Here is a 25,894-nt window from a genome sequence, read left to right on the forward strand (position 1 = left end):
TGATCACAGCCTGTATGCCCAAGAGACATCATACGGTGTTTGTCTTTCTCTGTCTGGTTGACTGCATGCACTATGACCATCTCTAGGTCCACCCATGTTGTCTCAAATGGCATTATTTCATTCTTCCTTACGGCTGAGTAATATTCCATTGTATATATTTGCCACATCTTCTTTATCCATTCACCTGTCGATGGACACTTAGGTTGCTTCCATGTCCTGGCTATTGTAAATAGTGCTGCAATGAACATTGGGTTCATGTGTCTTTCCGAATTATGGTTTTCTCTGGATATATGCCCAGGAGTGAGTTAGCTAGAGCGTATGATAGTTCTGTATGTAGTTTAAAAAAAAATTTTATTGGAGTAGAGTTGATTTACAGTGTTGTGTAAGTTTCAGGTGTAGAGCAAAGTGAATCAGTTATACATATATCCACTCTTAGTTCTTTTAGATTCTTTTCCCATATAGGTCATTACAGAGTATTGAGTAGAGGTCCCTGTGCTATACAGTAGGTCTTTACTAGTTATTTTATATACAGTCGTGTGTATATGTCAATCCCAATCTCCTAATTTATCCCTGTCCCCTCCCATCCCCTGGTAACCATAAGTTTGTTTTCTACATCCGTGACTCTATTTCTGTTTTGTAAATGAGTTCATTTGTAATTTTTTTAAGATTCCACATATAAACAATACCATACGATATTTGTCTTTCTGTGTCTGACTTCACACAGTTTAACAATCTCTAGGTCCACCCATGTTGCTGCAAATGGCACTGTTTTGTTCTTTTTTATGGCTGCATAATATTCCATTGTGTGTATGTATGTGTGTGTGTGTGTGTGTATATATACACATACACACACATATAAACACCACATCTTCTTTATCCATTCATCTGTCAGTGGGCATTTAGGTTGCTTCCATGTCTTGACTATTGTAAACAGTGCTACAGTGAACATTGGGGTGCATGTATCATTCTGAATTATGGTTTTCTCCAGGTATATGCCCAGGAGTGGGATTGCTGGGTCATATGGTAGTTCTATTTTTAGTTGTTTAAGGAACCTCTATACTGTTCTCCATAGTGGCTGTACCAGTTGACATTCCCACCAACAGCATAGGAGGGTTACCTTTTCTCCATACCTGCTCCAGCATTTATTGTTTGTACATTTTTTGATGCTGGCCACTCTGACCAGTATGAGGGAATACCTCATTGTAGTTTTGATTTGCATTTCTCTAATAATTAGTGATTTTGAGCATCTTTTCATGTACCTCTTGGCCATCTGTATGTCTCTTTGGAGAAATGTCTATTCAGGTCTTCTGTCCATTTTTTGATTGGGTTGTTTGATTTTTTGATATTGAGCTGCATAAGTTTGTATATTTTGGAGATTAATCCCTTGTCGGTTGCATTGTTGGCAAATATTTTCTCCCAGTCCATAGGTTGTCTTTTTGTTTTGTTTATCGTTTCCTTTGCTATGCAATAGTTCTTAAGTTTAATTAGGTTCCATTTGTTTACTGTTGTTTTTATTTTCAGTACTCTAGGAAGTGGATCAAAAAAGATCTTGCTGGGGCTTCCCTGGTGGCACAGTGGTTGAGAGTCCGCCTGCCGATGCAGGGGACACGGGTTCGTGCCCTAGTCTGGGAGGATCCCACATGTCACGGAGCGGCTGGGCCCCTGAGCCATGGCCGCTGAGCCTGCGTGTCCGGAGCCTGTGCTCCGCAGCGGGAGAGGCCACAACAGTGAGAGGTCCGCGTACTGCAAAAAAAAAAAAAAAAAAAAAAAGATCTTGCTGTGTTTTATGTTAAAGAGTGTTCTGCCTATGTTTTTTCCTAAGAGTTTTATAGTGTCTGGCCTTACATTTATATCTTTAATCCATTTTGAGTTTATTTTTGTGTATGGTGTTAGGGAGTGTTGTAATTTCATTCTTTTACATGTAGCTGTCCACTTTTCCCAGCACTGCTTATTGAAGAGACTGTGTTTTCCCAATTGTATACTCTTGCCTTGTTCATCATAGATTAATTGACCATATGTATATGGGTGTATCACTGGACTTTCTATCCTGTTCCACTGATCTGTATTTCAGTCTTTGTGACAGTACCATACTGTTCTGATTACTTGAGATTTGTAGTACAAAGTCAGGTAGTCTGATTCCTCCAGCTCTGTTTTTCTTTCTCAAGATTCCTTTGGCTATTTGAGGTCTTCTGTGTCGCCACAGAAATTATAAATTTTTTTGTTCTAATTCTTTAAGAAATATCATAGGGATTGCATTGAATCTGTAGATTGCTTTGGGTAGTATAGTCACTTTCACAATATTGATTCTTCCAATCCAAAAATGTGGTATATCTCTCCATTTGTTTGTGTTGTCTCTGATTTCTTTCATCAGTGTCTTATAGTTTTCTGAGTACAGGTCTTTTGCTTTCTTAGGTAGGTTTATTCTTAGGTATTTTATTCTTTTTGTTGCGATGGTCAGTGGGATTTTTCCCTTAATTTCTCCTTTTGATCTTTTGTTGTTAGTGTATAGGAATGCAAGAGATTTCTGTGTATTAGTTTTGTATCCTGCAACTTTACCAAATTCACTGATGAGCTCCAGTAGTTTTCTGGTAATATATTTAGGATTTTCTATGTGTAGTATCATGTCACCTGCAAACAGTGACTTTTCCAATTTGTATTCCTTTTATTTCTTTTTCTTCTAATTGCCATGGCTAGGACTTCCAAAACTATGTTGAATCATAGTGGTGAGAGTGGACATCCTTGTCTTGTTCCTGATCTTAGAGGAAATGCTTTCAGTTTTTCACCAGTGAGAATGATGTTTGCTGTGGGATTGTCGTATATGACCTTTACTATATTGAGGTAGGTTCCCTCTATGCCCACTTTCTGGAGAGTTTTTATCATAAGTGGCTGTTGACTTTTGTCAAAAGCCTTTTCTGTGTCTATTGAGATGATGCTTTTTTTTGGGGGGGGGGTGCCAAATTACTTTATTTGAAGGAATGGTACTAAAGAAAGGACTTGTAGATATTCTGGTACAACTTACAGAAAAGGTAAGGTAACCCAAACATGCATGCACTGCCTTGGTGACCAGGGAAGTCACCCCTGTGGCTACGGGAAGCCAGCCTAAGGCTTAGCTCTCATCATCACTATTTCCCAGGGTGTGCTTGTCCAAGAGATACCGTGCCATGCCAGATGCGGGGGCCCCATCCTGCGCAAGTTGGTTGCGTGGTCACCCAGTTCTTTAATGGATTTCACCTGCTCATTCAGATAATGAGTCTCAATGAAGTCACTCCAATGGGGGTCATTTTTCTCCGTGGCCAGTTGGTGCAGTTCCAGTAGTGACTGAGTCACACTTTTTTCCAAGTGTAGCACACATTCCATTGCACTCAGCCCATTCTCCCAGTCATCACAGTCTGGTTTCTTGATATCCTGAAGGAAGATTCGGCCACCCCGTTGGTTCTGCAGCTTCATCAGTTTCTCAACATGTTCCCTCTCCTCACAAGATTGGTGAAGAAAGTATTTGGCAAAGTTCTTCAAAGCCACATCATCACGGTCAAAATAGTACGACATGGACCGGTAGACGTAGGAGGCGTAGCGCTCCAGGTTGATCTGGTGGTTGATGGCAGCCTCTGAGTCCTGGTGGTAGTTCTGGCGCATCTGCAAGGGGCATGCGGTCGTCATGGTGGGCGGCTGAGGTGGAATGGTGGCGGTGGCTGCGCGGCGCTGTAATGGCGGTGGGGACCTTGGGGCAGTCGGAGGGCGCTGTGAGGTGGTGGCGAGGGCTGGCTCTGAGCGGCCGGCCGGGGCGGGAGACGAGCGCCGGGTTCCGTCCAAGCACTGTTGAAGCAAGAATCTGCGGCGACTCTCCGTGAGGACTGAGATGATGCTATTTATTATTTTTCGATTTGTTAATACGGTGTATCACATTGATTGATTTTGCGTATATTGAAGAATCCTTGCATCCCTGGGATAAACCCCACTTGATTGTGGTGAAAGATCCTTTTAATGTTTTGTTGGATTCTGTTTGCTAATATTTTGTTGAGGATTCTTGCCTGTATGTTCATCGGTGATATTGGCCTGTAATTTTCTTTTTTTGTGATATCTTTGTCTGGTTTTGGTATCAGGGTGATGATGGTGGCCTTGTAGAATGAACTTGGGAGTGTTCCTTTCTCTGCAATTTTTTGGAAGAGTTTGAGGATGGGTGTTAGCTCTTCTCTAAATGTTGGATTGAATTCACCTGTGAAGCGTTCTGGTCCTGGACTTTTGTTGGAAGATTTAAAATCACAGTGGGTGGCAGCCACACCTGGCTGCTACTCCTGTGCCCACTCCTTTCTTCCAGACACAGGTGAACTGGGACAGGGCCCCCCTCTGGAGAGAGTTGCAGTCGGCCCCCAGGTGTGTGTTTAATTAGAAGCCTGCCCCTTATGCCATAGCTGTGAAGACCACTGCCTTGTGTCACAGAGAGACTGGGGTGCTTCAGTGTGCTGCCTGTGTGCTCTGCCCCGGGGGATAGCCGGGTAAGAACTGTTTCTCCGTTACAGACTTATGGGACTCGCAAATGTAAGCCCCCCTGGCCGGCAGAGCTAGGCCATTCAGGTGTCCCCTGGGCCCCAGGCCAGTGCACGGGCCCCTTTACGGGAGCTAGTGGCAATCTGGAGGCAGAGGGATGGCGTGAAGACAGTGCCTGCCCTTGGGGGTTTCTGGAGAGCACTCGGGTTGGCCTGACACGTGTCCAGCTAGATGTCTGTCCCTCAGGCTGAACGTAAGCAAAGAAGCCTCTTTCACAGAAGGTCTGGGCGCTTTTCAGTCGGCGGCCTCTGTGCTGGCCCAGTCCATGCAGCCCTGGAAGAAGCATCTCCCAGTGCCCCGCAGCCTTGTCTCATGGACAGAAGCCCCGTTGGCTTTCAAAGCTACACGTCTTGGGGGCTGGTCTCAGAGGCAGGCCTTAAAAGTTGGGGTCCTGGTGAGGGGTTCAAACCCTTCACTCCCCAGGGAAAGCTTGGGGTTGAAAGCTTGGGGTTGAGTTCCCTCCTCACTGTGGGTCACCGTGCCGGGCAGTGGGGGTCACAGTGAGGCTATGCGTCAGCTCTCCTGTTGTGACGTGGGTCTGTTCTCATTCACCCGAGGTTTCTTTCGGAGGAAATGGGTCTGTACGTAGTAGCGGATCTGGTGTGTCTGGGGGAGGACCTCTTGAGCCAGACCCCGTATACTTAATCCCTAAGAGAGCGGCTATGGTATGTGGTTGCAGGACGCCTTCCCAGGGGATCAAAGGATCCACTGTTACTCACAGGCACATGTCCGGTAAACTGCTGAGGCAGGCGGGGTTCTGAGCCGGCTGCCAGCGTCCCCCCCCTGGGGTGCACCCCCCTTCTCTCTCACCCACATGCAGATCCCAGATCAGATGGTCCCTTGAAAGGCACGGGACTCTCCTTGACCGCAGTCAAAGCGTGAGAGGGATTTGTCCCAAGGGGGATTCTCACTGCCAGTTTTGGTGAGGGGGGGTGGTGACACGGCCTGTAGCAGTCCAGTGCCCCCCCGCCCCCTGCTGACAGACCACGTGGGACCCCGTCCTACAGCCGCAAGGAGCCCAATTCTGTCCCAGGTGCTTGCGCTCAGGTGAGAATGCACTGCAGCAGACACAGTAGTTCTAGTCTGTACCAGTTTATTACAGCAAGCAATAGAAAATGAAAACGACTGAATATTTGCTTCACAAAATTGCAACTATTATTTGTTAAATATTTATTGATGTTAAATCCACATTACACCAGCACAACAATCCAAAGTGGTAAGATCGTACTTATTTCTTTATAAATACATGAAAGGTGGCAAAATAATGCTACTTAATCCCAAACCCAGCAAATCAGCAAAAAGTCACATTCAGAAAAATTTGGCAAGGAAGAGATGATGTTAAGTCATAATTCTACAGTATAGAAAGGTCCAGGAGAGACTTTGCGCGGTGTCTGAAATCCGACATCAGCAATGCACGTAGGTGTGGTCAGAGACGCATGTGCCACTCTGCACAGAACGTGGGCACCAGAGCTCCAGCCTGGCATTTAAAGCTCGCTTGGTTGGTGCTCTTACAAGGAAGTAGAAAGCTGTCCATGTGAAGCAGTGCAATGGGATATACACGGTGGCACACAGATACAGAAGTACTTAAAAATACTACGTATTGAATGGAGTAACTGAGCTAAGAGTTCAACATTTGTATTATAAATAATGAAAGATAAATGTGTTTTGCATGAGGAATACAGTGTGTTCTCTTCATAGGAAAGTACCATTAAAGACTCAGGTTTTATAATATCAGCCCAAATTTGTTTTTTTCTCCTTTTTAAAGTTTATTGGTTCTGACTTAAAACCGTCAAGTCTGGTCAGAATCCATCCACGCCATCTAGCTGATGCAGAATCACAGGCATTCAGAAAGCAGTCTTTGCCGAGATGCCTTTACAAACTACTTGGAACCCAGCACCTTCTTAAGGCGAAAGGTCTCGTGGCAGCAGGGAAGTGAATAGTTTCCATCCACCATATGGCGGTGCCACAGAGAAAATGCATGCCAGCACCCCCGTCTTTGTCTCCCCAAGTAGACTAGCGCCCACAGGCTGTCTCTGATCCATGACAATCTCGCAGCTCAGCCCATATTCAACTTGCAGTGCGCACCTCAATCTCCCGCTGCGGCACCAGCTCCGACACTGCAGTGTCCCGAGCACGAGCTTCCCTCCGGCTGACCCTCGAGCTCCTGACTTGGGAATGGCGGTGTTTTGTCGCTTCTATTTTAGGTTAAGTAAGTTTGAAGAAAAGCAAAGAAAAGCCTGGCCTTTACCGTCTCGTGCTCCGCTGCTTTCATCTAAGTGAGCACAGTCTGTCTGGTCGTGCTTCCTTTCCCTCTCCTCTCCGCCCCTTCCAGACCCGTCTCCTCCAGATACTACACACCTTGGTCACTTGGGTGGCTGGGATGCCCTTCGTGGAATGGACTGCAATATGCTTCTTCTTTATTCAGAGTACTTCGCATTCTTTTAATATGGTTTGTAAGTAAGCGCCCTACCAAGGTAACAAGAAAAGAAAATACTACACGTAAAGAAAAAAAGGTTAAGAACGAAGGTCTTGGCCTTGTTAGAAAACCCTTGATGTTCACAGAACTGAAGGCAGGTGGCTCCTTGCGCACGGTTTAGTGGAAAGCTGTTCGCGGACGGGCGTTTCCTTGGGCTTCCTGGTGGCACCCTCCTTGTCCCATGCCCCACGTGGGTCCCTGGCTGCATGAGCACACTGCCCTGCAGAGCCCAGGTGGTGTCCCCTGTGGTGCAGCCACCTCCGGGGAGCCCCCCGGCCTCACGCCGGGTGGCAGCACCTACGCTAGGGAAGACACTCGGGACAACACAGGTCATGGTCACCTTTTTTCCGTTAGCACTTTGGCATTTCAGACCCCCTGATTTGCAGCACTTCCCAAAGTTTTAAATTGGCTGATGAATGTGAATTCTCCGTGCAAGGTGTGCATTCCTATCAATCAGCATCGCGTACGCAGCCTCTACGTCTGGTTTACCAGGAAGAAAAGTAGGATTTTGGTGTCCTTTTGTTTCTTAGAGCCAAAGGTATGTTTCTGCCTTTTACGTCCCGTGACAGAGGAGGGTGTGGGTCAAGGCAGCGGTGGTTTCAGCGTCTGGGCTCCGTGGAGAGCGCCAGCTCACAGGTCCTCGCTCTCCACGAGGCCGGGGCTCAGCATCAGGTGGGACGGGCTGGCCTCGGGCTGGAACGTGGCCCTGATGTCGAGTCCCTGGTCCGAGAGCGCGGCGTAGCGGCTGGCCGAGGGCCGCACCCGCTTCGGCTTGGCGCTTGGCGGCGGCTGCTGCCACTGGGCTGCAAGACACAACACGGAACTCAGAATCTAACCAGGCAGCATGGCTGTGTGTGTACCTGGCACGTGTTCTTTGCAAAAGACCTAAGAAGTCCTAAAGCGTACGGGTGGTCCTGCAGTCTACTCACATGTTGCAGATTTACTGCCTACACAGGGTGGTGGCACTGCAGCAGCTCGGGAACAGAGACAGCGTGTAGTTTATCTCGATAGTCAGTACTCACTGCAGCTCGGGGAGTCCTTTGAAAGGGCTGCTACACTTCCTGATTCTCACTTTGAAAAAAAACTTCAAAGCTCAAAATGGATAAATGCCACAGTAATGACAGTCATCAGGTATTCTGGATGGGTGTTCTAACACAAATTGTTTGAAAGGAACCGGGTGATAGGGAAGGTTGAGGTCAGTCATTTCTTAGGTGTGAAATCAGTTCTGAATTTTTCCTAGTGGTTTTCTTGTCACTAGATCACATAATGCTACTGGGCTAGTTTGTAAACTTAGAACTTTTTTCTTTCAATCTGGGATGCATGTACACAAATACACGTACACAAACACTCACAAACCTACTGCTGAACTGCTTAGGATATGTTAACACAAAGCACTGAGCCACAGAAAGTACGCATTCCAGGTTCAATGGGCCACACGTTTAGAGTGAATTAAGATGCTGTGACAGGATCATAGTAGCTTAGGGAGAAATGTTAAAAGGCAGTCATTTGCACAAGGCAGTAAGAAAATGTGAAAAATCTGTGCTTATGCCTTTGCCTGGTGTTAACCCTTGGGGTGCTGGGTAAGAAAGCCACAGCTGGGTAGCCGACGCCAGAGAAATCCACATGCACGTTTTGCTAAAAACGCAAAGTTCCTGAGTGATACTTGGGCACTGTTCTTCTGGCGAGGTTCACTATTAATGTTGAGAAACTATAAATAGAAAGAGAAAGAGCAGTGTGAAATTTCTGGCAAATAAAGCGCTAGAGTTGTTGATCAGATCAGAGTAACGTGACTCGGTGTGCTGACGCCCGCCTTGTCGTAACGGAAGGAACCAATAACGCATCGAGGCGAGGGGGAGGGGTACTCACTGTAGACGTCCAGCCGGGCCGTGCAGGACACGATCCCGGCCTCGTTCTTGGCCGACACCGTGTACCAGCCAGCATCGTCCTTGGTGGCTCCCTGGATGAGTAGACACACGTAGCCGTAGCTGTCCTGGTGCAGGCTGCGAAAGACAGACATGGCCATAGGGCTCGAAATGTTTCAGGACACGAAGCATCGCTTCTCATTAGCTCATGAGAAACAGAACTGTGCAAGCAGCGGATAACAGGGTCCTCCTAATTCTGCAGAGGCCGCCAGCCCGTGACAGCTAATGAGAGAGCGGAGAGGCCGGGAGGCTGAAGGAAGCCGAGCACTTAATTCCCAGGGGGAGCATCTGCCCCCGCAAAGCACTGCCTGCGTTAGGCGGGGAGCGGCTGCACCACACAGCAGGGCAGCCGCCTCCGCAAAGCGCAGGCGTGCGGGGGCAGGGGCTGGCCCGGGGGCGGCGCACACAGGCACGTGCTGTGCACCTCCCTTTGGGACCATCAGGACCCCTGCGGGTGGGGGGCGGCCCCGTGGGCTCTCACCTCACGCGGTCCGTGCTGTGAGTGAGCGACTCGTTTTCCTTCTTCCAAAATATCTGCGGCGGCGGCACCCCGGACACCCGGCATTCCAGCCGAACCGGGTACCCATCTGCCACCCCCGTGTTCTGCAGCTTCTCGAGGAACACGGGGGGCTTGTGCGCTTCCTTAGCTGCAAAGACACGAGACGGATTACCTACCCGTGACGGGCGCAAAAGGTACCACAAAAGAACGCAGGTGCTTTCAGCAATCCCGCTCAACCTTGCTGACGTCGTTTTCCCCTTCAGGTGGCAGGATGCTTGTCCTCTCTCCAAGTTATCCCTCCTCCACCAAGAGCGGTTCCTACCCTTCATTCCACGCCTTTCTCTCCTCAGTCAGTTCAAGTCCGACAGGCCCGCACCTGCTCCCCAGAGCGCCTGCCTGCGTGCTCTCGCGGCGGGGGGCGGGACCTCCGTCAGGCTGGTGACTGATGAGGGTCCCTGCCTCAGCCCACCGCTGCCATCTAGCGGCGCTGATCCCCTAGATTCCCGCCCTGCTGGCCGAGACACTGAGATTTCTAGGTCCTGGCTTAAGAGAGACATACCACCGGCTACAAAGGGGGAAACGAGGAGAGGCAGCTTTAAATAGTAACCTCAACACTAGGAACGTACATTCTATACAAGTTCCAATTTGTATTTCTTTGAAGAAAGCTATGAAAACGACGACTATTACCCAGTCTGGACAAATCAGAACTGTTAGTGCGGTGGGAACAGTCCCAGAGGAAGCCTTAGCTACCATCATCCTAGCTGCCAACAATGAGTCTGAGGGTGCGGCCTTCTGCACTCCCTCCTCTGTGACAAATAACAGCAAAGCAAAGGTGAACGTTCTACCTGAAAGTTTTAAAAACCTAAGGCCCTCTATGACCTCGAATTATGTAGAGGGTCAATTTTCATTGGACCTTTTGTGGTTACTTGACCTGGGCCACTCTGGGAAGAGACCTCACTCGGTGCTCTTCCTGGGTCCCAGTTTTCAAAAGAGCATAACTGTGTGAGACGGGCCTTTAGGTCGCAGCGACCCTCCACAGTAGGCATCACAGCTACCTCTGGAGCTTGGCTAGGCAGGCTCGTGGGGACGCAGAGCTTCACAGGATTTCGTCCTTGTGCCACGACTTAGTCCTTCAACTCTGAGCATCATGGCCCCCTTTTCCGTTTGGGGACACTCAGCTGCAGAGACGGACCTGCCAGAGGACACAGCCAGAAAACGAGAGCTGGGCTGGGAGCCGAGCCCCGACTTCCTCCGGAAGTGCCGACGGGGACACCTCGGGCGTGGGGACAGGTACGGTCGGCGGGGGGAGCCCAACAGTTGAGTTTTGAGGAGGGCGGGCTGGAGGAAGGAGTGAAACTGAAGCGGGTCTGACACACAGGCTGCACGCTGCCCATGTTTTTGTGCGAACACGTCTGGGTGTTTGTTGTCACGAAAATCCCTAGCCCGGACTGTAGCCGGGCCGCCCGCTGCGTCCTCGCTGCTGCTGTCTCCCCAAGGAGCTCGAAGGCTCCTGGCACCAGAGGGGCACCGCAGCCTGGCCCCTAGGAAAGTCACTTCCTCTCTCCTAATTCCCACTGGCTGACTGCCTCATGGGGCTGCCGTGAGGACCAAGTGAGCGCTTTGCATGCAGTGGTGAGAAATAAACGCTCCGTTCTGCTTTTTTCAGATGAGCACAGAGAACAGGCTCTCTATTCATGCTCAGCTCCTAGGACACTAGACCTTTCCATAAACTCATTTCCCATACCTAAGGGTAAAACTTTATTCTGGTAGGTAAATTTCGTAGAGATATATAGTCAATTAAAAAGCAAACCTGAGTTTAATCTGTCTATGACATGGGGGGTAGATCACAGCATTTCAGTTTTGAATTCTGAAATCACTGCACATGACTTCAAAAGCTAGGTCTACGTGGAGAACTTGCTGCACGAGCACATTCTCCCACATCGTCTGGTTCCTGGAGGCCAGGCTGCCGCTGCCTTTCCCGTGTGACACTGGGGGCCCAGGAGAAGGGGAATGGCCCAGAAAAACTGCTCAAACCCTCTTCTCTGGCTGCCAGGCTGACGGGGGAAGGGAAGAAAAATAACCATGGCTACAGCGAAGAAGAAGTGATGTTTCTGACTTGCCAGGTCTTAACACGTTGATGATAATGGTCTATTTTTTTCAGCGATTTGATGTACTTTCCACATGGGTTAGTTTGTTTCTACATCTGACGCTCACCCTGGGAGAGGTTCCCGGGACTTACCTGCGACCACGAGTTCCAGGCTGAAGGAGTTGTGTCCAGCCCGGTTGGTGGCCATGCACGTGTAGACACCGGCGTCCCGGGCCGTGACGGGCTCGATGATCAGAGAGTGCACCCCGTTCTCTCGCACCAGCATCTTGTGGGTGCTGTCCTGGCGGATGGGCTTGCCGTCCAGCAGCCAGCTGAGATCGGGGGTTGGCAGCCCACTGACCTAAACCGGGAAGAAATGCGAATGAATTCCTCTGCTACGGAAACAGCGAAGTCACGAACACCTAAGACACCGGCACAGACTCCTCCTTCAGGACAACATGAGGCTCTTAGCATCAGGTCACGTTTCTTACTCACTTATTTATTTATTTTTGGCTGCGTTGGGTCTTTGTTGCAGTGCGCGGGCTTCTCTTGTTGCGGAGCACGGGCTCTAGGCGCATGGGCTTCAGTAGTTGTGGCACGTGGGCTCAGTAGTTATGGCTCGTGGGCTCTAGAGCACAGGCTCAGTAGTTGTGGTGCACGGGCTTAGTTGCTCCGTGGCATGTGGGATCTTCCCGGACCAGGGCTCGAACCCGTGTCCCCTGCATTGGTGGGCGGATTCTTAACCACTGCACCACCACCAGGGAAGCCCACATTTCTCTTTTGCTTAAAATCTTTGAATAGCTTCTCGGCACACACGGGCTCACTTCTAAACATTTCTTATAGAGCAACCCAGAGAAAAGTGAGATGGGGACTAAAAACGTTCGCCATCGTCTTTCCTCACCCAGGTTATAGATGCTGAGGGTGATGTCAGCCCAGGGCTCTGAGCCCTTCCAACCATGACAAGGACTCACACTCAGCTCGCACGGCTCACGACAAAGCCTCTCATCAAGGCTGCTGTAGCTGCGGAGACGTTAGTTAATGCAGCCATTAACACACAGGGCTGTTATTATTTTATAATCCTTGAAAGTAATAGGAGACATACGAAATTACCCAGAAAGCATCTCAACAAATTAGCCTCACAACGGAAACGTTAAAAAAAACCACCACTCTCCAGACCACGACAGTCGTGCTGACCAGAGATCAGACAAAAGCACGTGTAACGGCTAACAGCATGGTGTGCAGTGAGGGGAGGGGTGGCCACCGTCTGTCAGCTCTTCACTCTAGGGCTCTGCATTCTGAACGGGAAGAAAAGCACCAGTAAGGAAGCCCTTTCACCCCTACCCCAAATGCACCAGTGGGAAATCACATACGGAAAGATGTCAGTGGGACTGTAAACCAATTCTTTTGAGAATCAGCTCTGCCAAAATCCGCCAGAGAACTCACAAACTGCACTCATGCTGTGTGACGCTCACGTATACTGCCCCCAGGATGCCTCACCCCGCAACAGACACACACAGCAAAGGCCCAGGGATTTACACAAAACAATTAAATCACTGGCTAAAAGCGGGCCAGGCTCTGCAGCCTCCCTCCCATCCGTCCACCTGCCGCCCCGGCGCTCCACGCCCGCTCTACCTGTCGGGCCAGCACAGGTGCACGGAGGAAGGGGGTGGGCTTTCCCGCCCGGGGCTGCACACCTGGCCCTCCTGGCTGGTCAGGTACCGGCGAGGCCGCAGCAGGTTTAGGAGGGAGACGCCGCACGCACTCTGGGCCCACCTGGGCCAGAGCTGCATGGCCGGGCAGAGGGGAAGGCCGAGTCCTCTCCCTCTGAGGCCAGCAAGGCGAGCCTGACCTCAGGAACTGGGTCACTGTAAGCGGGCCCCAGCCTGGACAGGTGGGCGGCTCTGGCTGCCGTGGGAACGGGGGGAAGCAGAGGCGTTTACTCCCGGAGGCTGAGAGCCGGCCGGGGCAGTCAGTGTCCGGGGAGCGAGTCGGGGGCCCAGCAGCCCAGTAGCGACTGGCCTGTTCCCATGATTCTTCTTTCCCTCTTAAAGGATAAATACACTGGAAAAGATTTTCCACATTAGTCCAGGTCTGATCATAACAGTAAAATCAACAGATTACCTTTTGTTTCCAATATTCTCTTAAAGGCAGGCATTTCAAGGACAGCTGTGTCACTCGCAGAAAAATAAAGTGCTATGATTTCTTTCTTAAATGTGATCAAAAGTAGAGCCGACAGTATTGTGAACCTCCAGGTAGCCATCAGCTACATTCACTCTCTTCTGTAATTTTTCATATTTTAAAAATAGACCCTAAACTTTATACTTGATACTTTATGAAGTATCATTCTAAAAGAACAGATTTTTCTTACAGTCACAGTTCCCTTTTTATACATAAAATTAAAATTAATAGTAATCCCTTGGCATCATCTAATTTTCTAAAAGAAAATTTCCCCTGTGGACTCAAATGTCATTTTACGGGTGGTCTGTATGAATTCTCAGTTACAGACCCCAAATAAGTACACACATGTAAATATATACACACTGTATATATATAAACTCAATCTGTATACTTATACTGTAAAAAGAATTATGTTGCAAACACTGCAGCTGACAAGGAGTTAACCTCCAAAATGTACAAGGAGCTCACGTGGCTCAATAACAAAAAAAACAAAAAACAAACATCAACAACCCAATTAAAAAATGGGCCAAAGCCCTAAACAGACATTTTTCCAAAGGAGACATACACAGGCACATGAAAAGATGCTCAACACTGCTGATTATTAGGGAAATGCACATCAAAACTACAGTGACGTATCACCTCACACCAGTCAGAATGGCCATCATCAAAAAGTTTACAAACAATAAATGGTGGAGAGGGTGTGGAGAAAAGGGAACCCTCCTGCTCTGTTGGTGGGAATGTAAACTGATACAGCCACTATGGAGAACAGTATGGAGGTTCCTTAAAAAACTAAAAATAGAATTACCATACGACCCAGCAATCCCACTACTGGGCATATACCCTGAGAAAACCATAACTCAAAAAGAGTCATGTACCACAATGTTCACTGCAGCTCTATTTACAATAGCCAGGACATGGAAACAACCTAAGTGTCCCTTAACAGATAAATAGATAAAGAAGATGTGGCACATATATACAATGGAATATTACTCAGCCATAAAAAAGAATGAAATAATGCCATTTGCAGCAACATGGATGGACCTGGAGATGATCATACGGAGTGAAGTAAGTCAGAGAAAGACCATATGTGGAATCTAAAAACTGATACAAATGAACTAATTTACAAAACACACTCACAGACTTAGAGAATGAACTTATGGTTACCGGGGGGAAGGGTGGAGGCGGAGGGATGAATTGGGAGACTGGGACTGACATGTACACACTACTATTTACGAAACAGATAACCAACAAGGACCTACTGTATTGAGCACAGGGAACTCTGCTCAACATTCTGTAATAACCTAAATGGGAAAAGAACTTGGAAAAAGAATAGATACATGCATATGCATAACTGAATCACTTTGCTGTGCACCTGAAACTAACACAACACTGTTAATCAACTATAGTTCAATATAAAATAAAAATTAAAAAAATTACGTTGGAGGGACTTCCCTGGTGGTGCGGTAGTTAAGAACCCACCTGCCCATGCAGGGGACACCGGTTTGATCCCTAGTCTGGGAAGATCTCACATGACACGAAGCAACTAAGCCCGTGCGCCACAACTACTGAGCCTGTGCTCTAGAGCCCGCGAGCCACAACTACTGAGCCCACGTACCACAACTACTGAGCCCACACGCCTAGGGCCTGTGCTCCAAAATGAGAAGCCACCGCAATAAGAAGCCCATGCACAGCAACGAAAACCCAACGCAGCCAAAAAATAAATTTATATTGAAAAATTATGCTGGAAAGTATTTTACACATTTTAAATACATTTCTACAAGCTTTTTATACATTTCTACAAGCCCAGAGTTAACCCTCTAAGTGCCTTACATCTTGTGTTCTGCAATTCCAGAGACAACCAGCAGAGAGAGCCCAAATTACTTTTTTAAAAGCGTATTCATATTTCAGAGCTAAAATTTAAATTTAAGATCAATAAATAATGGGGCAAAAATACAAAACAATCAAAAAATTTCAGACCAGTGATTCCTACACATTTTTGGCCTTGAGGTCCTCTGGGAAGCTGATGGCAGGTGTACCACATACAACCTCCTGTGTAATTTCAGGCCCACACACCTGATGAGACCTGCTCACCCCAGGACCTGGTTAACAAGCCCTACTGTCGACGGAATGAAATGTGTATGAAAACAGAGTAAATATAAGTAAGATCAGGATAGAGAACAGATCCAACACAGTCATTACTTCAACAAAAAGGGCGACTCTGAGGGATAAAACCTCCCAGTTCACTTTCTGGAGTATGGTACACAGGGTTCTAGGTAAAGGACATATTCAACAAAAACTTAAAAATCAAGGAAAAGAATGATTTGAAATGTATATAAATATTAGTATGTTCCACTCATTTTCTCTCCTCTTCTGCTAGGAAACATTTTAAAGATGTATACTTTACATAATTTCCCCAAAAGGAACTAAAGGGAAGTGGTATTGCAGGGAGAAGGGAGGCACCCAAGCCCCTCACCTTACAGTCCATCCTGCAGAGCCTGCCCTCCTGGACCGTCAGGTCCCCGGGAGCCTGCAGGAAGTGCGGTCGGAAGAATCGTTCCTGAATCGGTTCACCTTCGTCGGCACTGTCCCTGGATCTCGAACGAGACCTTCGGACGAGAGAGAAAACCAACAGATGGAAAGAAAGATGGGGGAGGGAAGGGAGAACGCCACAAAGATAGACAATATAGATAGATGGAAAGAAAGATGGGGGCAGAGAGAGAGGGAGGGAGAATGACACAGATAAATACAGACAGATGGAAAGAAAGGGGGGAGGAGGAGGAAGGAGAACGACACATAAATGATAGGTAATATAAATAGACAGTAGGTATTGTCAGGTTCTTAGTTATCTCTTCTCTATAATACATGGGGCAATAATATAATTTCCTTACCTGCTTACCTAGCTCCTAATCCCAGGGTTCATACCATAAAGAAAGTCAGTAAAACAAAATCCTGTTTCGTTTGGAAGTGTATTATACATGTAATAATCTGCTAATTGCAGACTTCAAATAATCTGCTATCCTAACCCTTACAGCTAGCATAAATCGTGAAAGGGGAAAATGGGGAACTAACAGTAACCTATTTTTTCCTAAATAAATATGTTTAAAGCTGTTTGAGAAGCAGCAGCAGCTGTTGCTCATTACCAAATATTTTTCGACAGAAATCAGGACAGTTTCCACTGTGATTGTAAACTTGCAGGAAATTAAAAGTTCTTATTATTTAAAAAGAATGAATATCATTCTAATAAAAATTTCTTTTCATATTAACCAGGAAAACAAATCACATTTGAGGCAGGTTTTCTTCTGTATCCGTTAGCCATGGGCCTAAAGCAGTAATTCTTATTCCTTTTTTTTGCTGTAACATAAACTTGTGCACATCTCGAGATTTTGTGCCCCCTTCTTCGTTTTGAGGATGCTGCCAGAGCCGCCTTTAAGAGCAGTATGATTTAAAGTGACTGCAGGGAAGACTTAGGAGTGAGGTGTTGAAACTAACCCTGCCGGAGATCATTGGGAGGTCAGTTAAGAAACACTTCAGTAGCAAAAGTAGGAGCAAAGCAAATGAGAAATTAGTATAATACGCTAGCAATCACCAGCCTTCACCCACCAGGTCTCATTTACGAGCACAATGCCCTTTCAGGAGTCAGTGGCCCACAAACGGCTGAAAGGCACGGAAGGCCCCGAGTGAAGCCGGAGAGAACGGACCTGCTGCAGCTGTGCTGACAGGCGCGGGGGCAGGTGATGCTGTGCGCCAAGTCCCGCCCCAAGAAGCCTGAATCAAACCTGCGAGTGCGGAGGCCGGAGCTGCCTCCCAAACGCCGGCACAAGCCCGCGTGGGGCGTGAGCCCGCCCGCTGCTGCTTGCCGTGCCCTGCTCCTCCGGTGGCCTCACTGGCATGTCCTCCCCTGTGCTAGGCCCAGGGGCCGGATGGCCCAGTCACCGGCCCCATCTGTAGCCACGTGTGTCACGGAGAACCACAGCCCCGCTGCCCATCCTCACGTGCACTCGCTCGGGGCCACGGGGCAAGTCTGACCTACGAGGCTAGGATCTGAGACAAGCTTGTGACCTAAGCGACCGGACAAGGAACCTTCGCACACGAGCCGATCTCAAGAAACCCAGGGGGCAGCCCACATGATGCTGGTGAGGAAAGCGTGGCTAGAGCCTGGGTGCCACCGACCAGCGTGTCCGTGGTGACGTGGCTGCCGCCCGCCCACACGCAGCACGTGTCGCAGGGCGCCAGGCCCAGCCGGTACGTCCTCCACCCCGCCCCCAGCTAGAAAGGAGGCACACGCCACCACGCTTCCTGCTGTGGCCCCATCCTGTCCCCCAAGTACGTTCTCTCCTGTGGTGTCCCCGAGAGGCTGGCAGCGCTGGGTTACAGTGACAGTGAGCAGCAGCGCCCGGGAAGGGACGCGAGAGATACCTTCTGCCGTGAGGCTGGCCGGCGGGCGAGCGGGGGCTGCGGCCTCTCTGGTTCACGGCCTGCACCATCAGCCGTCCCGTGCAGCTGACGCGGCCCTGCGGGGACAGAGGGGACCGACGGTTAGCGGCCAGCGCCCCAGCACCGCCCCCGTCACCGCCACGGCTGCCCTGGTCTCCACAGGGCGCTCTTCCCCGCAGACCAGCGCGCCGCACCAGTGGGACCCCAGCCTGTCTCTGAAACACGCCCCCCGGGACGTCTTGTGATGATGCCACAAGGCTACATACCTACTGCGTGGAGCTAACTCTGAAATCAAACCAGATCATTTCAGTCTTCTTTTTAGTTCTTAAGTGTTCGTGGTATCCCTTCCCAAAACCGCACATTGAAAGGGCGGCCGGCATGAAAAAATAAGCGCTACGTAACAAGCATGCCTGGGGCGACAAGGAGCATGACGACTATGGGACACCCTGTCCCCATGAAGTGACAATATTTGAGCTTTTAAAACCAGGAGCAGTAAATGCCTGAGCCCATGAGGGTCACATGATAAGGACCTATTCTAACGAAAAGCTGTATTTTATAATCTTTAAATTTTTTTATTTGAAGTATAAAGTCTACAGCCACCCCACCCTGAACACACCTGATCTTGTCTGAAGTATAGTTCACTTAACAATATTATATTAGTTTCAGGTGTAAAACACAGTGAATCAATAGTTTTATAGATTATACCCCATATAAAGTTATGATAACATCTGGCTACACGCGCTGTCTTCTCCCTCAAATTTGTCAACTGGGAATCGGATAAGTGCTGTCTAGGGACACACAGCAACAGAGGGGCCGGGCGACAGGAATCAATGCCCTGCCACTTCGCCTTCTGGTCTGGACTTATCTCTCCCTACGTCCAGCAGAGCAGCAAAGCAGATGGTCTCCTCTGCTCGCTCCTTGCAGGGCCCCGGAGGACGAGCAGGAGGACACCTAAACCCTGACGATGACCGAGAGGGAGTACGCAGGGCAGGAACATGAGACGCAAACTGATTTTTCACCCTCGTCCTTGGTGAGTTCTATAGCTTCAGGCTGAAGGGAGCGCTTAGAGTCAAAGTAAAGTTGACCCCTGACCCCCACTGTCACTGCAGGTGGCCAAACAGGTGACCAAAGCAGAGGGGTTCTGTGGGTCCTGAACCGCCTTCTGAGTCCCCCCTTGAGAGGACGCTGGCGGGGACACGGAGGGGGACCCCATGGCAGGATGCAGGGAGGGGCCCTCGGGGTCTCCCCAAAGCCTGGACCTCTTCAGGCCATAGTCACCAGGAAAGGCAAAGACACAGTACCGGTGCGGACGGGAGGGTTAGGAAGGACCCAGGAGCTGTTGTAAACACACAAACTCAAGCGGTCTTGTACCGCGGGACACGCACCTTCCTCCATTGAGGCCACAAGCGCTGCCTTTCCCGAAAATGTCCAAGTATAATGAAGTATATAACTTTATGAGGGGAGTTATTTCCAACTTAGATCAACTGTATCTGAAGTTCAGGCCACACGATATGAATTCTCTCACGCTGATCTTACAAACACTTGGGATTCCCTAAAGTAGCTTGAAATCTGTACACCAATTCCATCGAACCCCTCCCGGTCTGTACTTGCTACAGAAAAATCTAGATATAACTTGCTTAGAAGAGCCCGTTATAAATTACACAGCTGATGTGTCATCACGGCCGGGACACAGAAGACCCATGATTCCTTTTGGAGCTTGAGGACAAGGGATTGTATGTTTTGTTTTCACACAAATAGCTTCCATTGAACTGATGCTATGGTTTCCTTACTATCTGCTTCGCTGCTTCGGCAAATAATTTTAATTTGGAGAGATTAAAAGAGTTACGTGATCTGGGTGGATTCTTCCTTGTGGTATAAAACCCAGAGGATCCACCAAGGAAGTGAGTATTAACGAATGATGTATGTCGTTAGATAAAGATAAAAGTTAAATTCAACCTTTAACCTTGAATTTGGGGAAGCAGATAATGGTGCTAAAAAAAAAAATTCCTCTAACCTGGATTTGAGTTTTGACTTTTTTCCTAAAGCTTTGGGCAAATCCTAAATTTGTTCAAGCCTACATTTCTTCTTTTGTAAAAGGTGGGGCACTATGCCTCACAAGGGTGCTGCAAAGATTAAATGATATAATCCATGATGATCTTGTTAGTAGTAAACGTACTTGATGTCATCATCACTGCTAACTCCGCTGCCACCGCTGCTGGTGCTGTGTTTCTCTGGGTCTGTGACATCAGGTGTGCACACTAAGGTGATTTTTATGGGCCCAGCAGCTTGTCTGACTCCAGTGAAATTTTCCAAGTAGACGTATTTTGCTCGCGGTATGATGCTCTTACCTTGGTTGGTTCCTTCAGAGGCCTCTTTTAACCAGTGCCCCCCGGCCCCTCAGGGCTCTCAGTGCTGGGATGAGCCCCAGATGCCTGCCCTTGGCTCCTTTGCCCTGGGTTTGTAACCAGCTCTGTCCCTTACAGTGGAAAGACGAGGCAGGCGACATACCCCAGATGAGGGTCCTCACCTGTGGAACAGGACCCTGCTGGTCATCCTGCAGGGAGGGGCTCTTATGATGACTGAACGAGTTAACAGGGGTCAAGTACTTGGTGGTGTGTCTGGCACATGCTAAACGCTCAAAATGTTAAATTTTTATAGCACTGGATACAGATGTAACTATAATAACCACCAGATGGATAGGAACTGTTTCGTTCAACACCATTTTTTTCCATATGAATGGAGTTTCCTTCCTTCCCTCCTTCCACCCACCCTCCCTTCCTTCTGTCCTTTTCCTTCCTCTCTTTCCTCGCTCTCTTTTTTTGGTAATAGGATGCAGTTTACTCCAGAGGAAAAGCCAAGTACTCCAAGCGTAGGAGGGAGACTGTGGAGAGCAGACCAACCTTTCCCCACCTCACGCTGGTGCTTGCAGGGCGCCACGCACACAGGTACCTCCCAGGTGTCTGACGGCTGCGTCCGAGGCCCAGGAGGAAAGGGGTCCTGCCCAACCCTGAGCACTGCCTGTGCCTGGGATGCGCTTCGTCTCCTTTCCCCGCTCCCAAACACACGGTGACAGGCTGGCACGCTGCCCCGTGAAGAGCTCACATTTCTAGCACGCTGTCAAGGTTTTTACTGCGATTGCTCAGAACCCTACAAATACTGCCCCAGAATCTTCCTTAACTTCCCGAACTTAAGAAAACGGCATATGTTGTCATCTATCACCTTCTTATTCCCACACCATCCTCCACTTTGGAACAGAAAGGGGAAAGGGCCTGGAATTCAGGAGGCAGACCTGTGAGTTTGATAATATACTGATACTGGCGAAATATATTACTAACAACAAGTGAACAGGACTACTTAGAAAGCAACCAAAGTAGCGAGTGGTATAATTCTGACATTTTCAGTCCAGAACCCAGGGAAGCATTTTTGAAAAGACGCCTCCAAAGCGCACGATAGGAAGCTGAGATTTTTAAGTCTGAATGTTTTCTGAGGAAGGTCATCCAAAATGAGCATGCGGTGATTTTAATCCTACAAACGTGCCAGTTAACCCAGTAAAACTGCCGTCACTGCAGGCTCAGGGGTACATTAACGCTGTCTGTTCGCTTTCAACTGTCTCGTTTCATTTCGCTTTATCATTAACACATGAAGGAATAACGGAAGTGAATGTCTGAAGGGAAGCTTGGAAGGTGCCAGAAAACCTTATAACGTTGAAACACACACAACCAACAAACCAGCCTTTTAAATTGAACTCAGCTGCTCACTGCTTTTCTATTCCAGACAAGTCCTCAGTGTTTAAAGCTACAGCGCAAACCACCACCAGCATTTGAATTCTTACGGTGGTTCTCTGTTAACCATCCAGCTTGTAATGCGCATCTGAGGCCTCCTGCAAGGCCAGTGATTTATGTGCTACGGACAAAACATCTGCATTTCCCGGTTTATGAAATCTAACTTGCGGCCCGCAGGTCTCAGGGAAGCCCGCCGCTCGCACACACAATGCAATTGGAGGACGCAGCCAACAGTGCACGACAGCCATTCCAAACCAGAGAGCAGGACGGGGGAACCTAGCAACGCAGCAAAACAAAGTCAAACATTTGTGTTTCCATTCCGCCGCGTCTTCAGGATGGGATTAGAGTCGGACGTAGGCGGAGCCTGTGGCCCTCGGTTCGGCGGCCGCCTGCTGTAACGCGTCACAGGCCCTTATGGTCCCGCTCAACTGCGCGACCATCTCCCGGGAGCTGCCGGGCTGAGGATGCTCCACGGCCAGTGCTTGCCCAGAGCAGTGTGTTCTGTCCCAGGTGGAAACTGCACGCCATCAACAACATCTAATGTGTTCCTTATGCCCTGAGGACTGACCCAGGTGGAAAATTATTCTATAAACTAACCTGCTGACCGTGTTTTCCTCTTTCCTTGCTTCTCACCCCTTCTGTTGGCTCTCGGGAATTATCTTCCGCTGCTCTGGAGAGCTCGGCCATCCATGTTTCATTACCGAACTCATTTTTCCATCAGCCTTTTCCTCTTTCCCTCTGTCACTTCACATCGTGGAGGCCACGGTGCACCAGAAAAGAGATGGAGTTGTCTCCCTCCCAAACCCAAGTCCTTCCATAACGTGGAAAAAAATGAAGGTATCAAAGAGCATCAAGGAAGCAGGGAGCCCAGGTCAGCGGACCCCATGCTATGCTTCTGGGACTAACGTATTTTGAAAAACTTAGCTTTTACTTTTGAGATTTATTTTCAGTGCCTATTTACATCATGCTTCTTTTAAACCGTGTTTTCATTCACAAATTACGAGAACGGCCAAGTCCTTTACTATGTACCGTAGCAGCTGCTTCTGAAGGTGAGACTATGGAGCGTGAAGCATTTCTGTCACGTGTTCCTACAGCAGCAAGCGACGACCTGCAGCACGGAGCAGGGAGAGCAACAGGGCGCGGCTCGTCAGGGCTGAAACGCCACTTCGTTTTCCTAAGTGGGCAGGAAGTTCACTCCAGTTTCTCGGTGATGACTCACAAAACCCACACCTGGCAGGTGTGGACACACCTGCTACCGAAGAGCCGGCCGGAGGAGGAGTCTCACCCCCGCACGGACATCAACCAGGCGACTCACTCAGAAACTTGCAAGAGCGACTGCCAAGTACCCTAAACACCAAGACTCACAAGCGTGTCAGGCTGAGGCCCAGCGCCCACACTTAGCATGTCCTCAGATGCCCCTCAGGAGCCTCGCCTCAGACGCCTGCCTTTCGGTCATTTCAGTAGCAAAGGAGACGCTTAGTTACGAGAACGCACCCCGTTAATGAGGCTCCTCGGGGGCCCGACCTCGAGAGCCAGCGGGATTCTGGCATCAGGACCTGCCCTGTCCCGGGGCCTCGAGGGCTCTGGGACCCAGGGCGGCCACACCGCTGCTTGCTTGACTCACAGACAGGACGGGCGAGTCTGCTAGAAGAGCCGGGCTTCTGGTGAGCTGAGGTAAACGGCCACTGCTCATTTCTCTGTCTCGCCTCCGAAAGGTAAAGGGCGAAGAACCAGACAGGGCGAGCCACGGGGGGCGTGGCCAGGGCTCCGGTGAAGCAGCGGAGCGCACGGCCCCGGCACGAGGGCAGCGCCCTGCCGTGGGGGGTCTCCTCCCGGCCGCGGCGTGGCTCCCGCCAGCCCAGCTGTGCACGTGGGCTCTGCAGCTGAGCCCTCCTCCCAGGGCCCCGGCCGCGCAGTCGCAACCGAGCCGCCCCTGCCGGGAACGCCTCTCCCAGGGTGGAGGCTGGAAGTGCCCGCGCCAGCACCGCGCTGGGGAGAGATTCCAGCCCGCACTGACTTCTGGACTCACGGCGCTGAGGGAGGGACACAGCCGGGCTCCACGGCCCCTGCCAGCTCAGGGTGCTGCTCCGAGAAGGGGGACTAGCGTCCTCGAACTTAAACAGTGGCAACAACCTGCGCTTACTGGAAGCCCGTCACATGCCAGGTAAACGAAGCACTCTACATGCATCGTTTAAATTCGTATTATTTTTCTCACTTCATGGACGAGGAAGCGGGCGCAGAGGTTCAGGACTTGCTAAAGGCCACGCGGCCAGAACCCAACTCAGACCTGCCCGGTGCCGGGTGCTGGCTCTGCACCCCGACCTGCACCCCCGACTCTTCCGAATTGTCTCTACGTCTCCACTCCTGGTCTTCGTTGCGTCACTTCCGTCTTCTGACTTTGCCGCTCCTCCTTTTCCATGTTGAACGGGCATCTGCAGCCCTCCTTCACCTGGTTGGTCAGGGGTTTAATAACCATGCGGAGACCGCCACCCTGGAGCCCAGCCGCCTGCCCGCTGCCACCTGCCTGGTCCTTCCCGTTAGAACTTCCCCACATGGAAAGCTACGTCACCTGAAGAGACTAGAAGCAGACTCAAAACTGCAGTGTGACATTTCTCTTGTTCTATCTATAAAACTGCTCACTCCAGTAACAGTTCAAAACATTCACTAGGAAAAACGCCTTGAGGTGGACAGCGGGACCCCAGGAATGGTGAGCACATAAGGAACACAGTGAATTTTCTAGCTCCATAACCCACCCTAGCCTTTCCAGGGCACAAGAGAAATAAAGAACCCAGGGCGAAGAAAAATTCTGGATTTTGTTGAGCACTCCACTACTTTTCTAAGAGGCAGAAAACTGAAAATCGAAATTGGTTAATAGAGTTGTAGTAGTAACATCAAAGATCAAAGATCACAGACCACCATAACAAATGTAATAATAATTAAAAAGTGTGAAATATAACAAGAATTACGAAATGTAACACAGACATGTAAAGTGAGCAAATGCTGTTAGAAAAACAGCAGTGATAGACTTACTCAACACAGGGTTGCCACAAAACTTCAATTTGTAAGAAACGCAATATCTACAAAGTGCAATAAAGATGCAATTAAAAAAAAAGTAGTCAAGGAAACATACTAAAAATATAATTAAAAAAAGAGAAAGTTCCACTTTCGTTCCCTCAAATACAAACAACATGAACACAAATAAGCATTAAAATGTAACGTATTAGTAAAGGTTGTGATTCTGACTTTTTCAAAGGGATGGTCATGTGTTCGTTGATTGAAAAGTTAGAAACTCAAGAAGGCGTTAACTTGGAAACTTTCTTGTCCGTGCAGAGTCGGCTGTCCTGGATCACAGCCTGATTTGTGGGCAATTTCAGTTTCACTCTTACCATCACTGCAGAAATGTATCTTTACATGACAATGTAACCCGAGGACAGTATAACACTGTACAAACTTTCAGAAGTCTGTATGCTTTGCTAAAATTGTTTGTATCGTTTTCTTCATTTTCTCACACTTAATATTTTCTTCAAAAGAAATAATGAAATAGGGCATGATATAAATAGATCAGAGATTTTTTAAAAAGATAAGTTCTGGGCAATCTTCATCAGTTACATAATAAAACTGTTAACTTTAGCTTTCTTTTTTAAAAAAGAGTGTTTTTTACCAAACTGGGAAAAGAATTTGAAAAAGAATATATATATATATATGTGTAAGTGAATCACTTTGCTGTACAACGGAAACTAACACAACGTTGTAAATCAACTATCGTCTAATAATATAAAATAAAAAATTTTTTTAAAAGTGCGTCATTTACATGATTTCTGCAGACTTCATAAAATACCCAGTCAGAGGTTGAGCTTGTAAGGCACAAAATCACTTCTTACATATTTCTGTGTACCCAGTATAGCACCTAAAATATACAAGATATTCAATAAAAAAGAATTTGCAGGCTTGAATTGGGAACATGGTACCCAG

The 25,894-nt window shown here is 48.7% G+C and overlaps 1 protein-coding gene and 1 pseudogene across 2 annotated transcripts in view; both read right to left on the reverse strand.

Moving 5' to 3' along the window:
- Positions 1-1,776: 1,776 nt before the first annotated feature.
- Positions 1,777-3,657, reverse strand: LOC132427624 (ferritin heavy chain pseudogene; annotated as a pseudogene).
- Positions 3,658-3,788: 131 nt separating this feature from the next.
- PALLD (palladin, cytoskeletal associated protein) overlaps positions 3,789-25,894 on the reverse strand; it is a 394,011-nt gene continuing 371,905 nt past the window's right edge. The window contains exons 15-20 of one of the 2 annotated variants that reach the window (XM_069540800.1): positions 18,123-18,217; positions 16,180-16,312; positions 11,682-11,889; positions 9,425-9,590; positions 8,888-9,021; positions 3,789-7,824 (exon numbers count right to left, since the gene is read on the reverse strand). In XM_069540800.1, coding sequence (XP_069396901.1) covers positions 7,652-7,824; positions 8,888-9,021; positions 9,425-9,590; positions 11,682-11,889; positions 16,180-16,312; positions 18,123-18,217 — 909 coding nt within the window. In that variant the 3' untranslated portion in view covers positions 3,789-7,651. The remainder of the gene's footprint in view (positions 7,825-8,887; positions 9,022-9,424; positions 9,591-11,681; positions 11,890-16,179; positions 16,313-18,122; positions 18,218-25,894) is intronic. The other variant, XM_060015319.1, reaches the window with a different exon arrangement.

Source organism: Delphinus delphis, chromosome 6, assembly GCF_949987515.2.
Source record: "Delphinus delphis chromosome 6, mDelDel1.2, whole genome shotgun sequence".
In the NCBI taxonomy this organism is placed as follows: Eukaryota; Metazoa; Chordata; class Mammalia; order Artiodactyla; family Delphinidae; genus Delphinus; species Delphinus delphis.